This window comes from Lucilia sericata, unplaced genomic scaffold (assembly GCF_015586225.1).
Source record: "Lucilia sericata isolate MDLA Ls3-8-SP2 unplaced genomic scaffold, ASM1558622v1 Contig001724F_arrow, whole genome shotgun sequence".
NCBI lineage: Eukaryota > Metazoa > Arthropoda > Insecta > Diptera > Calliphoridae > Lucilia > Lucilia sericata.
Window position 1 is genome coordinate 21,665 of NW_023995630.1, and position 12,710 is coordinate 34,374.

Here is a 12,710-nt window from a genome sequence, read left to right on the forward strand (position 1 = left end):
TCAGTTCTAGTTCAGTTCTAGTTCAGTTCTAGTTCAGTTCTAGTTCAGTTTTAGTTCAGTTCTAGTTCAGTTCTAGTTCTAGTTCAGTTCTAGTTCAGTTCTAGTTCAGTTCTAGTTCAGTTCTAGTTCAGTTCTAATTCAGTTCTAGTTCTAGTTCAGTTCTAGTTCATTTCTAGTTCAGTTTTACTTCAGTTCTAGTTCAGTTCTAGTTCAGTTCTAGTTCAGTTCTAGTTCAGTTCTAGTTCAGTTCTAGTTCAGTTCTAGTTCAGTTCTAGTTCAGTTCTAGTTCAGTTCTAGTTCAGTTCTAGTTCAGTTCTAGTTCAGTTCTAGTTCAGTTCTAGTTCAGTTCTAGTTCAGTTCTAGTTCAGTTCTAGTTCAGTTCTAGTTCAGTTCTAGTTCAGTTCTAGTTCAGTTCTAGTTCAGTTCTAGTTCAGTTCTAGTTCAGTTCTAGTTCAGTTCTAGTTCAGTTCTAGTTCAGTTCTAGTTCAGTTCTAGTTCAGTTCTAGTTCAGTTCTAGTTCAGTTCTAGTTCAGTTCTAGTTCAGTTCTAGTTCAGTTCTAGTTCAGTTCTAGTTCAGTTCTAGTTCAGTTCTAGTTCAGTTCTAGTTCAGTTCTAGTTCAGTTCTAGTTCAGTTCTAGTTCAGTTCTAGTTAGTTCTAGTTCAGTTCTAGTTCAGTTCTAGTTCAGTTCTAGTTCAGTTCTAGTTCAGTTCTAGTTCAGTTCTAGTTCAGTTCTAGTTCAGTTTAGTTCAGTTCTAGTTCAGTTCTAGTTCAGTTCTAGTTCAGTTCTAGTTCAGTTCTAGTTCAGTTCTAGTTCAGTTCTAGTTCAGTTCTAGTTCAGTTCTAGTTCAGTTCTAGTTCAGTTCTAGTTCAGTTCTAGTTCAGTTCTAGTTCAGTTCTAGTTCAGTTCTAGTTCAGTTCTAGTTCAGTTCTAGTTCAGTTCTAGTTCAGTTCTAGTTCAGTTCTAGTTCAGTTCTAGTTCAGTTCTAGTTCAGTTCTAGTGCAGTTCTAGTTCAGTCCTAGTTCAGTTCTAGTTCAGTTCTAGTTCAGTTCTAGTTCAGTTCAAGTTTTTAGTTATAATACAAATTTTATCACTAAAAATCCAAAATTCGTAAAAGTATTGAGTTAAGGCAATATTTTTGCAAATGCGAGCAGAATTTCTAATAACAATAAAATTTCTTATCAATCACACACATGCATACATAAGAATATGCATATGTATATGTATGTATTTCATACGTTTCATACAATTTAAAAATTATTACGTTCTCTTTTTAATGACGTATTGATAAAAAAGCACATGAGTCCAATATCTACACCATTTCAAATCTTAGAACTAAACTGAATCAAAAATGATAAGAAATTGTAAAATAAAAAACTATTTTCTAAATTTAATTGGAAATAGTGTTTTGGGGTAATTTACATTTTTTTATATGCTGCAGATTAAATCCTAAAAAGTACAATAAACAAATCTACATTTAATTTAGTATAAACCTTAACATTAAAATGAAAAGACTCGTCATAAATCTGGCATTAATATGCTTCCTAATGGAAACTATTTCCACAAAATTGGTGGGAGAAAAATTGTACAAAACGGAAAATAATAAAATGTATTATATTGAAGAAAATTATAAGGTTAAACACAAAATTTTAATTAAAACATAATATAAACTACATAATAAATTAAAACTATTTAGTATTCCTGGTATGAGGCTTTACTGCAATGTTCTTTGAAGAAAATGTCTTTAGTAACATTAGAAACTCTGGAGGAGCACGATGCTATAGCGAAAATTTTAAAAGAAGACAATTTGTGAGTAAATGTTTCTATTAAATAAAAATGTATTTTAATGTTAATAATTATTATTTAGTGGCCACCAAGGTCCTCATTTGTGGATTGGTGCAGTGGGTGGCAATCGTCTGTTTTCTTGGGTCTCAAATAGCCAACCAGTCTTCACTAACAAATGGATCCCCGGTAATCCAGATAATTATCTCCAAGAAGAGAATTGTTTACATTTTTGGGAAAATACAACGGAATTAAATGATCGTAAATGTGATTATAAATATGGTTTTATATGTGAAGAAACCGTAAGTAGGGAGGAGGTGGCGATTAATCACGAAAAATATAAGAGTGTTGCATTAAGTATTGTTATTAATAATGATAAGTAAAAGTATTTGGGTTCAAGTTTGATCATTCGAAAGAGATCGAAATCTCAATAGAATTTATATGGAAATGGAAATTTCTTTCGAATGCTTTCGACTGTCCCTTCATTTCTATCCTAAAATCAAGAAGACGGAATCGCTTAATAAAGTTAGTTTCTTAAGAATTTTATAAAATTTTCTGTATGAAAGAAGTTAGATCAATGGATTCACAATAGATGTCTTACATTTGTCAACTCTGTTCAATTTTTTATCTGCCATTATCATTGGGATATTGAATGTTATAGTTGAAAAAAAAAACATTTTTTAATTGAGTTGCTTCGATTTCAACGTAGGAGACACGGTTTTTAGAAGTGGTCATGCTGACACCGAAAAAAAATCGCTCAGGTCACCAAAATAAAAGTTTAAAGTAGAAGAACTTAAGCATGAAAATTATTGTCAAACTCAACAAGATTTTTAAAATCTACTCAAGCCAAAATTTCATGAGCTTTGCGATGAATTGAAGTCGAGAGATCTTGAAAAACGAAGATCTGGTCCGAAGTTGTGCTTGCTATGAAAGAAGTTAGTTAGTTAGTTAGTTAGTTAGTTAGTTAGTTAGTTAGTTAGTTAGTTAGTTAGTTAGTTAGTTAGTTAGTTAGTTAGTTAGTTAGTTAGTTAGTTAGTTAGTTAGTTAGTTAGTTAGTTAGTTAGTTAGTTAGTTAGTTAGTTAGTTAGTTAGTTAGTTAGTTAGTTAGTTAGTTAGTAGTTAGTTAGTTAGTTAGTTAGTTAGTTAGTTAGTTAGTTAGTTAGTTAGTTAGTTAGTTAGTTAGTTAGTTAGTTAGTTAGTTAGTAGTTAGTTAGTTAGTTAGTTAGTTAGTTAGTTAGTTAGTTAGTTAGTTAGTTAGTTAGTTAGTTAGTTAGTTAGTTAGTTAGTTAGTTAGTTAGTTAGTTAGTAGTTAGTTAGTTAGTTAGTTAGTTAGTTAGTTAGTTAGTTAGTTAGTTAGTTAGTTAGTTAGTTAGTTAGTTAGTTAGTTAGTTAGTTAGTTAGTTAGTTAGTTAGTTAGTTAGTTAGTTAGTTAGTTAGTTAGTAGTTAGTTAGTTAGTTAGTTAGTTAGTTAGTTAGTAGTTAGTTAGTTAGTTAGTTAGTTAGTTAGTTAGTTAGTTAGTTAGTTAGTTAGTTAGTTAGTTAGTAGTTAGTTAGTTAGTTAGTTAGTTAGTTAGTTAGTTAGTTAGTTAGTTAGTTAGTTAGTAGTTAGTTAGTTAATACTTTTAGTCGTAAGGAAGAAGTTAAGTTCTCTGTAAAAGTGGGGTGTAAAACATTGTTGATACTCTGCGATCACCTATTGTAACAATATTTCAAGCGATCTTTCGATTTGTTGATGTTGCCATCATTGATATATTATGCAATGTTAAGGAAATATTTGGATTCATTTAAAACAGATGTTAATTTCTGTTTAAACATTGCCATTATGTTAACTTATTTCTGTATTTAAGACAATTTATTGATTATTTATTTAAGAAATAAGTTTTTCTTTTATTTAATTTTGCAGTAAAGAGGAAATTAAGTGATTTTGATAAATAACAAATAGACAATTTCAATTGTTCAAAATGCATATAAATAAAAGAAAATTACTTTATTTAATTTAAATTCATTTAGTTATTAATTATGAAATATTTCGTAAGTATTTTACTGATCATCAGTATAGCAAGCAGTGTGCCAGTTCGTAAATGGCACAGAAGTAATAACGGCAGTTTATATTTCATAGAAGCAGAAGAAAAGGTAATTTAATTTTAAATAATGCAATTACCAAAAAAAACTTTAAATGATGCTATTATTCTTAGTACAATTGGTATGAGGCTTGGAATGAATGTGCCCGTAAAAATATGTCCTTAATGGCTATAGATACCTTATACAAACACACACAAATTGATACTTTATTAAGAAGAATATTTCGTAAGTATTGGGGGATTTAATCCTTGTTTAAATTGCTTCACATTTTTTTCTAATTATTTAAAAGCTTCGAGTCCCTCTTTATGGATATCGGGTCATGATAATGCAGTCGATAGACGTTATGAATGGGCTACTAGCGGTAAAGTTTTTACCTTTACAAATTGGGGCGCTGGTCAACCGGATCGTTTGAATAATAACGAACATTGTATATTGATTTGGCACAACACCTGGCAGTGGTACGATCTACCGTGTTCACGTAAAATCGGTTTTGTATGTGAGGAAAATGTGTTTCTAAAAGAAAAGAATCGAGAGTTGGCAATGTTGAGGGCATCCTGTCGTAACTTATTATGTTCGGGTTGTAGATCTAGTGATGTTCTATTGAATTGAAAGGGAAGTTGAAAAATAAAAGGAATTTTCGAAAAAGTGTTTATAAATTATAATGAAAAATTTCTTTAAACCGGATTTTTAACCCAAGTTAAAGAGTTTTAAACTGAAAGCGTTACGATTCCCAAATAGTTAATGAGAATTTTTAAATATAGGATACGTAAGGAATTACGAACTATTGACTAGACTATAGATTAGACTATAGACTAGACTATAGACTAGACTGTAGACTAGACTATAGACTAGACTATTGACTAGACTATAGACTAGACTATAGACTAGACTATAGACTAAACTATAGACTAGACTATAGACTAGACTATAGACTAGACTATAGACTAGACTATAGACTAGACTAGACTAGACTATAGACTAGACTATAGACTAGACTATAGACTAGACTATAGACTAGACTATAGACTAGACTATAGACTAGACTATAGACTAGACTATAGACTAGACTATAGACTAGACTATAGACTAGACTATAGACTAGACTAGACTAGACTAGACTATAGACTAGACTATAGACTAGACTAGACTATAGACTAGACTATAGACTAGACTATAGACTAGACTATAGACTAGACTATAGACTAGACTATAGACTAGACTATAGACTAGACTATAGACTAGACTATAGACTAGACTATAGACTAGACTATAGACAAGACTATAGGCTAGACTATAGACTAGACTATAGTCTAGTCTATAGATTAGACTATAGACCACACTAGACTATAGACTAGACTATAGACTAGACTATAGACTAGACTATTGACTAGACTATAGACTAGACTATAGACTAGACTATTGACTAGACTATAGACTAGACTATAGACTAGACTATAGACTAGACTATAGACTAGACTATAGACTAGACTAGACTATAGACTAGACTATAGACTAGACTATAGACTAGACTATAGACTAGACTATAGACTAGACTAGACTATAGACTAGACTAGACTAGACTAGACTAGACTATAGACTAGACTATAGACTAGACTATAGACTAGACTAGACTATAGACTAGACTATAGACTAGACTATAGACTAAACTATAGACTAGACTATAGACTAAACTATAGACTAGACTATAGACTATAGACTATAGACTAGACTATAGACTTAAATCAAACCGTGTAAATTAGATTTTTCTTACTTATCGGACTTGTACCTGAATCAATTATTTTGTACTTGGTTTAAAGAAAACCGTACTTCTTAAATCGCTCCTGATTGATTTGAGTACGAATTACTTAATTTATTTTATGAATGTACACTGTACAGTTATTCCGTAGACGTTGAGAAATTCTTTGTAATTTACCCTAAATAATAAAAAATTTTTACAAAAAATCCACTTTACTATTATGTTGACTTTTGCAAACAACGATAATAAAACGATAATATGAATTTTAACCTCAACTTCCCACCACAAATTTTATCCAAATATATAACTATAAATAATTTTAAATACTCGCAGTTTTCAGCAGTCATAAATTGTAGTTCACAAAATGAATACTTCATTAATACTGCTATCGATAGTAATTGTTTTAAGCTGCTCCACAGCGAAAGCAGGAAATTTTTATACTTCTGCCAGTAATAAGGTATATTATGTGGAACCAGCCTATAATGTAAGTTTTGTTTAATTGATTTAAACAGTAATAAAATGTTAACAGTTTCAATAATTTTGTTTTTAGTACAAATGGTTTGAGGCCCATATCGAGTGTTATAATCGTAATATGACCCTATTTACCATAGAAAATGAAGATTCATTTTATGATCTCTATAATGTTTTAATAAGTGGAAAATTGTAAGGAATGTTTGTAATTATTTTTTAGTTCTACTAATGAAACTTTTTTCATACAGCAATCGCAAACCACCACATCTTTGGATAGGTGCTATTGGGGCTCAACGTAAATTTACTTGGATTTTAAATGGCAAACCTGTCATCTGGAAATATAGCAGTTTTGATAATGCTAGAAATTCAGAAAATTGTTTGCAGATGTATGAAAACACTAAAGATCTTAATGATCGAAATTGTGTGGATCAATTGGGTTTTGTGTGTGAAGAGAATCGTTATCAAAATAACAAGTGTGATCAAATGAAAATGCCGGAAAAACATATAGTCTTAAATATACATCAGCATAAGAACTAGTGTTAATTAGTGGACTTTGTATATTCAAAATTTGTATAAAATAGTTATGGTCTAAGATTTTCTTAGTATATTTAAGAAATAAAAACTCATGTGCTAGATCATGTGGGTTCCATGTCCACTTGATCTAGCTCTGATCTGTTTTAATACTAATTAAATTCTTTCCTTTTAATTTTTATTAATGTTTAACACAATATTATTAGATTTACAGCCATTACCAAAAAGATGTAAATAACTTTCTTTCAATATTGACAATTCCTTATTCTTTTCTTTTAAAAAAGTATTTTCTTCACATAAAAACCCCAGTTTATGAGAGCAGGGTAAATCATACCATTGCCAGGTATTTTGCCAAATCAATATACAATGTTCATTATTATTTAAACGATCCGGTTGTCCGGGACCCCAATTAGTAAAACTGAAAACTTCTCCGCTAGTAGCCCATTCGTAACGTTTATCAACAGCATTATCATTACCAGACAACCAAAATGAGGGAGATGTTGCTAAAGAACGAAATTATACATGTTTTAACTTAAAAACTTGTTATTTATTTTTATCACCAACTTACGAAATAGTCTTCGGATTAAAGTATCGATTTGTGTGTGTTTGTAAAAAGTATCTATGGCCATTAAGGACATATTTTTACGGGCACATTCATTCCAAGCTTCAAACCAATTGTGCTAGAATATAAATTACTATTAACTATATTATCACTTTCGTAAGTTCCTACTTTTGGATCCGTTTCAATGTAGTATAAACTCTTATCATTGCTTCTATGCCATTTTTCCACGGGCACACTGCCGCTTAGTGTGGCAATTAATAAAATACTTATGAAATGTTTCATATCCAACAAATAAATGACATTTAATTTTAACATTTGTTTAATTTTGTAAAACTTTTCTTAAACTATTTCATTTTGAGAATTTTTTTCTTTATCATCACAAACTTCCCCAGAAATATGAACTGTTTTTAAAAAGAAGAAAAAAATTCTTGACCTTGATAATTAGTTTCTGAGTAATTTTTAACGATAAGTTTCAACTTATTTTGCATTTAATATTTTGTATCAGTTACTAAACTGTACAAACTGTTTATGAATTAGAATCAAAACTCTTTCAGAAAATTTTCTTAAAAAAACAAAAATTAGAATGGAATGAATAATTACGAGGAAAAGCAAAACAATAGAAAGATAAATAGTTTAGCTCTCGTCAGCTACTAGGGAGGTACCAGAATTTTTGTTATCGAAAAAACCCGCGGTACACCCACGACTCTTTCGGTACTTTGTCTAAATTATAAGCTGTTGATAAGTAGTTCACATAGCTGGCATTCTGTAGTCTAGTCTATAGTCTAGTCTATAGTGTAGTCTACAGTCTAGTCTATAGTCTAGTCTACAGTCTAGTCTATAGTCTAGTCTATAGTCTAGTCTATAGTCTAGTCTATAGTCTAGTCTATAGTCTAGTCTATAGTCTAGTCTATAGTCTAGTCTATAGTCTAGTCTATAGTCTAGTCTATAGTCTAGTCTATAGTCTAGTCTATAGTCTAGTCTATAGTCTAGTCTATAGTCTAGTCTATAGTCTAGTCTATAGTCTAGTCTATAGTCTAGTCTATAGTCTAGTCTATAGTCTAGTCTGGTCTATAGTCTAGTCTATAGTCTAGTCTATAGTCTAGGTCTATAGTCTAGTCTATAGTCTAGTCTATAGTCTAGTTCTATAGTCTAGTCTATAGTCTAGTCTATAGTCTAGTCTATAGTCTAGTCTATAGTACTAGTTCTATAGTGTAGTCTATAGTCTAGTCTATAGTACTAGTCTATAGTGTAGTCTATAGTGTAGTCTATAGTCTAGTTATAGTTGTTAGTTCTAGTAGTGTTAGTCTAGTTAGTTAGTTAGTTAGTTAGTTAGTTAGTTAGTTAGTTAGTTAGTTAGTTAGTTAGTTAGTTAGTTAGTTAGTTAGTTAGTTAGTTAGTTAGTTAGTTAGTTAGTTAGTTAGTTAGTTAGTAGTTAGTTAGTTAGTTAGTAGTTAGTTAGTTAGTTAGTTAGTTAGTTAGTTAGTTAGTTAGTTAGTTAGTTAGTTAGTTAGTTAGTTAGTTAGTTAGTTAGTTAGTTAGTTAGTTAGTTAGTTAGTTAGTTAGTTAGTTAGTTAGTTAGTTAGTAGTTAGTTAGTTAGTTAGTTAGTTAGTTAGTTAGTTAGTTAGTAGTTAGTTAGTTAGTTAGTTAGTTAGTTAGTTAGTTAGTTAGTTAGTTAGTTAGTAGTTAGTTAGTTAGTAGTTAGTTAGTTAGTTAGTTAGTTAGTTAGTTAGTTAGTTAGTTAGTTAGTTAGTTAGTTAGTTAGTTAGTTAGTTAGTTAGTTAGTTAGTTAGTTAGTTAGTTAGTAGTTAGTTAGTTAGTTAGTTAGTTAGTTAGTAGTTAGTTAGTTAGTTAGTTAGTTAGTTAGTTAGTTAGTTAGTTAGTTAGTTAGTTAGTTAGTTAGTTAGTTAGTTAGTTAGTTAGTTAGTTAGTTAGTTAGTTAGTTAGTTAGAAGTAACCTTAATTTTAAACATTTACCCCCTTATTCACAAACAAAATTTTCATTTTATAAACAGTTTATAAATTAGATTTTGTATGGAAATTTCGTTGCTTAGAGTTGATATAATTCTTTGCTTAGAGTTTATATAATTAAACATTCTGACTTTATGTTTTTGCTCTATAAAGTAGGCATTATTTTTTAAAGTCCTATACCATTCACTTTGTATTCCATGTATAGGAAAAATCACCAATATAATGGCGTACAATTTTAAAGAATTCATCTCGACTGCTGATATACGACTAATGAGATTCGAATGCCAGAGCTGATTTTTATTTAATGCAAAATTTAGGGTTTCCAATATGAAGAATTTTGGTTATTCATTAGCATCCATTAAAAGGATTCTCTTGTAAAAAATATACTTAGTATTCAGATTTAACCTATTTCGAATTACTATATATCAAAACTTTATCTGTGATTATAGCACCTAATTCAGTCTGAAAACAATTCTAAACTTAGCTGCACTGACATTCGGAACAATGAGATCTTAGTATGCACTAGGGTTTCAAAAACAGTTACGATCACTGAATCTAGAACTGTCTAGCAAAATGATATCCATATATACATAGATATCCTCAACGATATAGAGGGAAAAAACAAGTAAGAGTGGTATGCCGAATCTTATATACCCACCATCAAACCGCTTGCCATAAAATGATTGCTCCCCTATAAACATCAGGATGATATTCGGAATATGTCAATTATAGACCGATTGTCGTAAAATTTGCTAGATAGATTTCGGGTCGTATAATTGCCACATTTAATCTCAGCAATCGAATTTATTGCCAGTAATTAGCGTTAAAGTAATTTTCCGAAGGGGCCTTATGTGGGAGGTAGTGTGAGTTACCGACCCATTCCGCATGAAATTCGGTAGGAAGATTAACGCTCTTATTAAAGTTGCTTATGTCGAATTTCATAACTGTACTCGTATATTTAAACCAGCAATGAACGTTAAAGCAATTTTCTATCGGTCAATTATGGACCGATCCTTATAAAATTTTCTAGAGTGATTTTTGCTCATATGGAACTTATTTGTCCTTTAATCGTATTTTTAAAGCAGTTATGACTATTAACTTGTAACCACTTCTATGGGGGCTATGCGAAAACATGGAACGACAACAAGCCTTACCTATAGGAAATTTTTGTTTGTAAAATTTCAACTCTCTAGCTCTTTCCATTCGGACTCTATCGTTCTTTTATCAGACAGATAGACAGACGGACGGACATAGCTAGATCGTCTTAAAATTTAATAAGGACCCAGAATATATATACTTTTGAGGATCTATGACCAATATCTCGATGTTTTGCAAACGGGATGACAAAAACAATATACCCGCATCTATTTTGATCGTAGGTATAATAGCAAATGGAGCCAAAATAAAACAATTAATTATCGGGATGCTGTTGTTTATGTTGAAACGTATTACTACAATTATCACAAATATATACGAATGTAAATATTATAGTTCATACATTAGGCTAGTAATCCCTTATTTTTGTATTTCAGATTAAAATGTTTATATTTTATGAAATTTAAAGTAGATAAAAAAGATAGTAAATTTGAATAACTCAAAATAAATTACTGTTTCCAACATTTAAAGTTAAATATTTTGGTATAATTTTCTTAAAACTAAACTCTCTTATTAAAAGTTTAGTTTTTTTGTTTCTTTTCACAATTAATAATAACTTCCGCAATTTCGAAAATAGGTCTCTCGCAATCTTTTTGTATAACACGATCCTCACAAACGAAACCAATTTTAGAACCACAATTTAAATCATTTAAACCACGCTCATCGCCCCAGAATTCTACACAATTTTCATTATTGGGATAATTATTTGGGCAAATATTGCACCAAAATGAGGGAATTATAGGTTTACCCGTTAAAATCCAGGCAAATTTCTTATTAATACCAATAGCTCCAATCCAAAGATGGGGAGGTTTATGGTAACTAAATAAAAATAAAGTTTTAATTAATGCTAACACAATCTGCCAGTGGATAGGTTTAAACTTACAATGTTCCACCGATCAATAGCTCATAAATATCATCATATTTTTCCTTACTATCAATGGTTAAAAGAGCCATATCTCTGCTGCTACATTCTAGATGGGCATCGTACCAGGTAAACTATATAGAATTATAAAAGTTTAATTTGCTAGCAAATTATCAAAAAAAAAGAGCTATAATATGAAACTTACCGCATATTGATCCTCTATATAATATGTAATATTATTTGAAGTTGTATAAACTTTACCTTGAACTTGAAAAATTGAAAAAATTACCAAGATAATGGTAGAAAATCTTAAAGAATTCATGACGATTGTTACTTTTGAACTGATCAATTACAAATCATATTTTTGATACTTAAATAAAGTATTCAATTCAATTTGGTTGGAGTTTTAAGATAAGATAAGCGTTTTTTGTCAACAAAATGTCTATAAACCAATTAATTTCATTAATATCGTATAATATTTTTCGGACACTGAAAAAAAAACTAATCCGGAGCGGTTGAATTAAATACATTTCAGTTAAGTACGAAAAATCTAATTTAAACCATTTTTGGTGGGTCAAAGTGTATTGTAAGATGACTTATTTATGCATACTTGATTAGAGATAAAAATAAGATTGATTTAAGTATTTAAAATATTGAATTGATACCAAAAGGGCTTGAATTGAGTACGATTCGTACTTGATTGCAGAAGGTTAATTACAAAAATATATAGTTAAATAACTGATACTAAAACTATAATTAGCATTTAAACACACATACATTCATATTAAATATGATATCATTTGTATAAAACTCAACTATTTATTGCAAAAATATTCTTAACTAAATGAGAATTATATTGAATTATATTGAGAATGAATGAAGTATGAAATTAAGTAAGAAATGAGATTGGAAAAGATTCAGTTAAAACTCGCTTAAAAATTGATTTTCATATTCAGTAAAATAACTTTTGCTATAGATTTGTTTAATCAATCCCGATGTGTAATTATTTTAAGAATGAGCAATGGTTTTAAGTAATAGAATTATTGTCAAATTTTTAATTACGTTTTAGTCTAAAGTTGAGAAAAATGAAGTTAAATTTAGTATACGATTTTTCTTTGTGTAGCAATCCGTTCATTCTAGAAATTTTATTTATATAAGTATATTTAATATATTTTTGTTTGCAATCTAATTAAAAATAAATTAAAAGCTGTACAAATAAAGAATACAAATGAAAACAAACCTAAATATTAATTAAGTCCATAGACTAGACAATAGGATAGTACATATAATATTCAATATATTGGTAGCTAGACAATAGTCTAGTCCATAGAATAGCCAATAGACTAGGCCATAGACTTGTTAATAGACATATCAAAAACTAGTTCCAATACTAATCCAAAGAAAATAGTACATAGACTTTACATTAGACTAGTACATAAACATATTAATAGATTAGTACATAGACTAATCAGTAGTCTAGTGTATAGAATAGTCCATTAAGTAGTCCACAGAATTGGTTAAGTTTTTACATAACCCATATT

The 12,710-nt window shown here is 29.6% G+C and overlaps 5 protein-coding genes across 5 annotated transcripts; 3 read left to right on the plus strand and 2 right to left on the minus strand.

Moving 5' to 3' along the window:
• Window positions 1-1,404: 1,404 nt before the first annotated feature.
• On the plus strand, window positions 1,405-2,332 carry LOC119612528 (lectin subunit alpha-like). The gene is made up of 3 exons (XM_037968335.1): window positions 1,405-1,633; window positions 1,696-1,808; window positions 1,867-2,332. Exons 1-3 carry the CDS (start codon window positions 1,505-1,507, stop codon window positions 2,162-2,164), a joined length of 540 nt encoding a protein of 179 aa, XP_037824263.1. The 5' UTR covers window positions 1,405-1,504; the 3' UTR covers window positions 2,165-2,332.
• A 1,467-nt stretch (window positions 2,333-3,799) lies between these two features.
• LOC119612527 (lectin subunit alpha-like) lies at window positions 3,800-4,487 on the plus strand. Its single transcript, XM_037968334.1, has 3 exons — window positions 3,800-3,914; window positions 3,977-4,088; window positions 4,153-4,487. Exons 1-3 carry the CDS (start codon window positions 3,801-3,803, stop codon window positions 4,470-4,472), a joined length of 546 nt encoding a protein of 181 aa, XP_037824262.1. The 5' UTR covers window position 3,800; the 3' UTR covers window positions 4,473-4,487.
• Window positions 4,488-5,938: 1,451 nt separating this feature from the next.
• LOC119612523 (E-selectin-like) lies at window positions 5,939-6,777 on the plus strand. The gene is made up of 3 exons (XM_037968331.1): window positions 5,939-6,103; window positions 6,170-6,282; window positions 6,339-6,777. Exons 1-3 carry the CDS (start codon window positions 5,984-5,986, stop codon window positions 6,625-6,627), a joined length of 522 nt encoding a protein of 173 aa, XP_037824259.1. The 5' UTR covers window positions 5,939-5,983; the 3' UTR covers window positions 6,628-6,777.
• LOC119612522 (lectin subunit alpha-like) lies at window positions 6,764-7,926 on the minus strand. The gene is made up of 3 exons (XM_037968330.1): window positions 7,352-7,926; window positions 7,190-7,301; window positions 6,764-7,124 (listed from the first exon to the last, which is right to left on the minus strand). The coding sequence occupies exons 1-3, from the start codon at window positions 7,496-7,498 to the stop codon at window positions 6,793-6,795; spliced, it is 591 nt and encodes a 196-aa protein (XP_037824258.1). The 5' UTR covers window positions 7,499-7,926; the 3' UTR covers window positions 6,764-6,792.
• Window positions 7,927-10,637: 2,711 nt separating this feature from the next.
• LOC119612524 (lectin subunit alpha-like) lies at window positions 10,638-11,563 on the minus strand. The gene is made up of 3 exons (XM_037968332.1): window positions 11,375-11,563; window positions 11,191-11,303; window positions 10,638-11,126 (listed from the first exon to the last, which is right to left on the minus strand). Exons 1-3 carry the CDS (start codon window positions 11,489-11,491, stop codon window positions 10,829-10,831), a joined length of 528 nt encoding a protein of 175 aa, XP_037824260.1. The 5' UTR covers window positions 11,492-11,563; the 3' UTR covers window positions 10,638-10,828.
• Window positions 11,564-12,710: the final 1,147 nt, after the last annotated feature.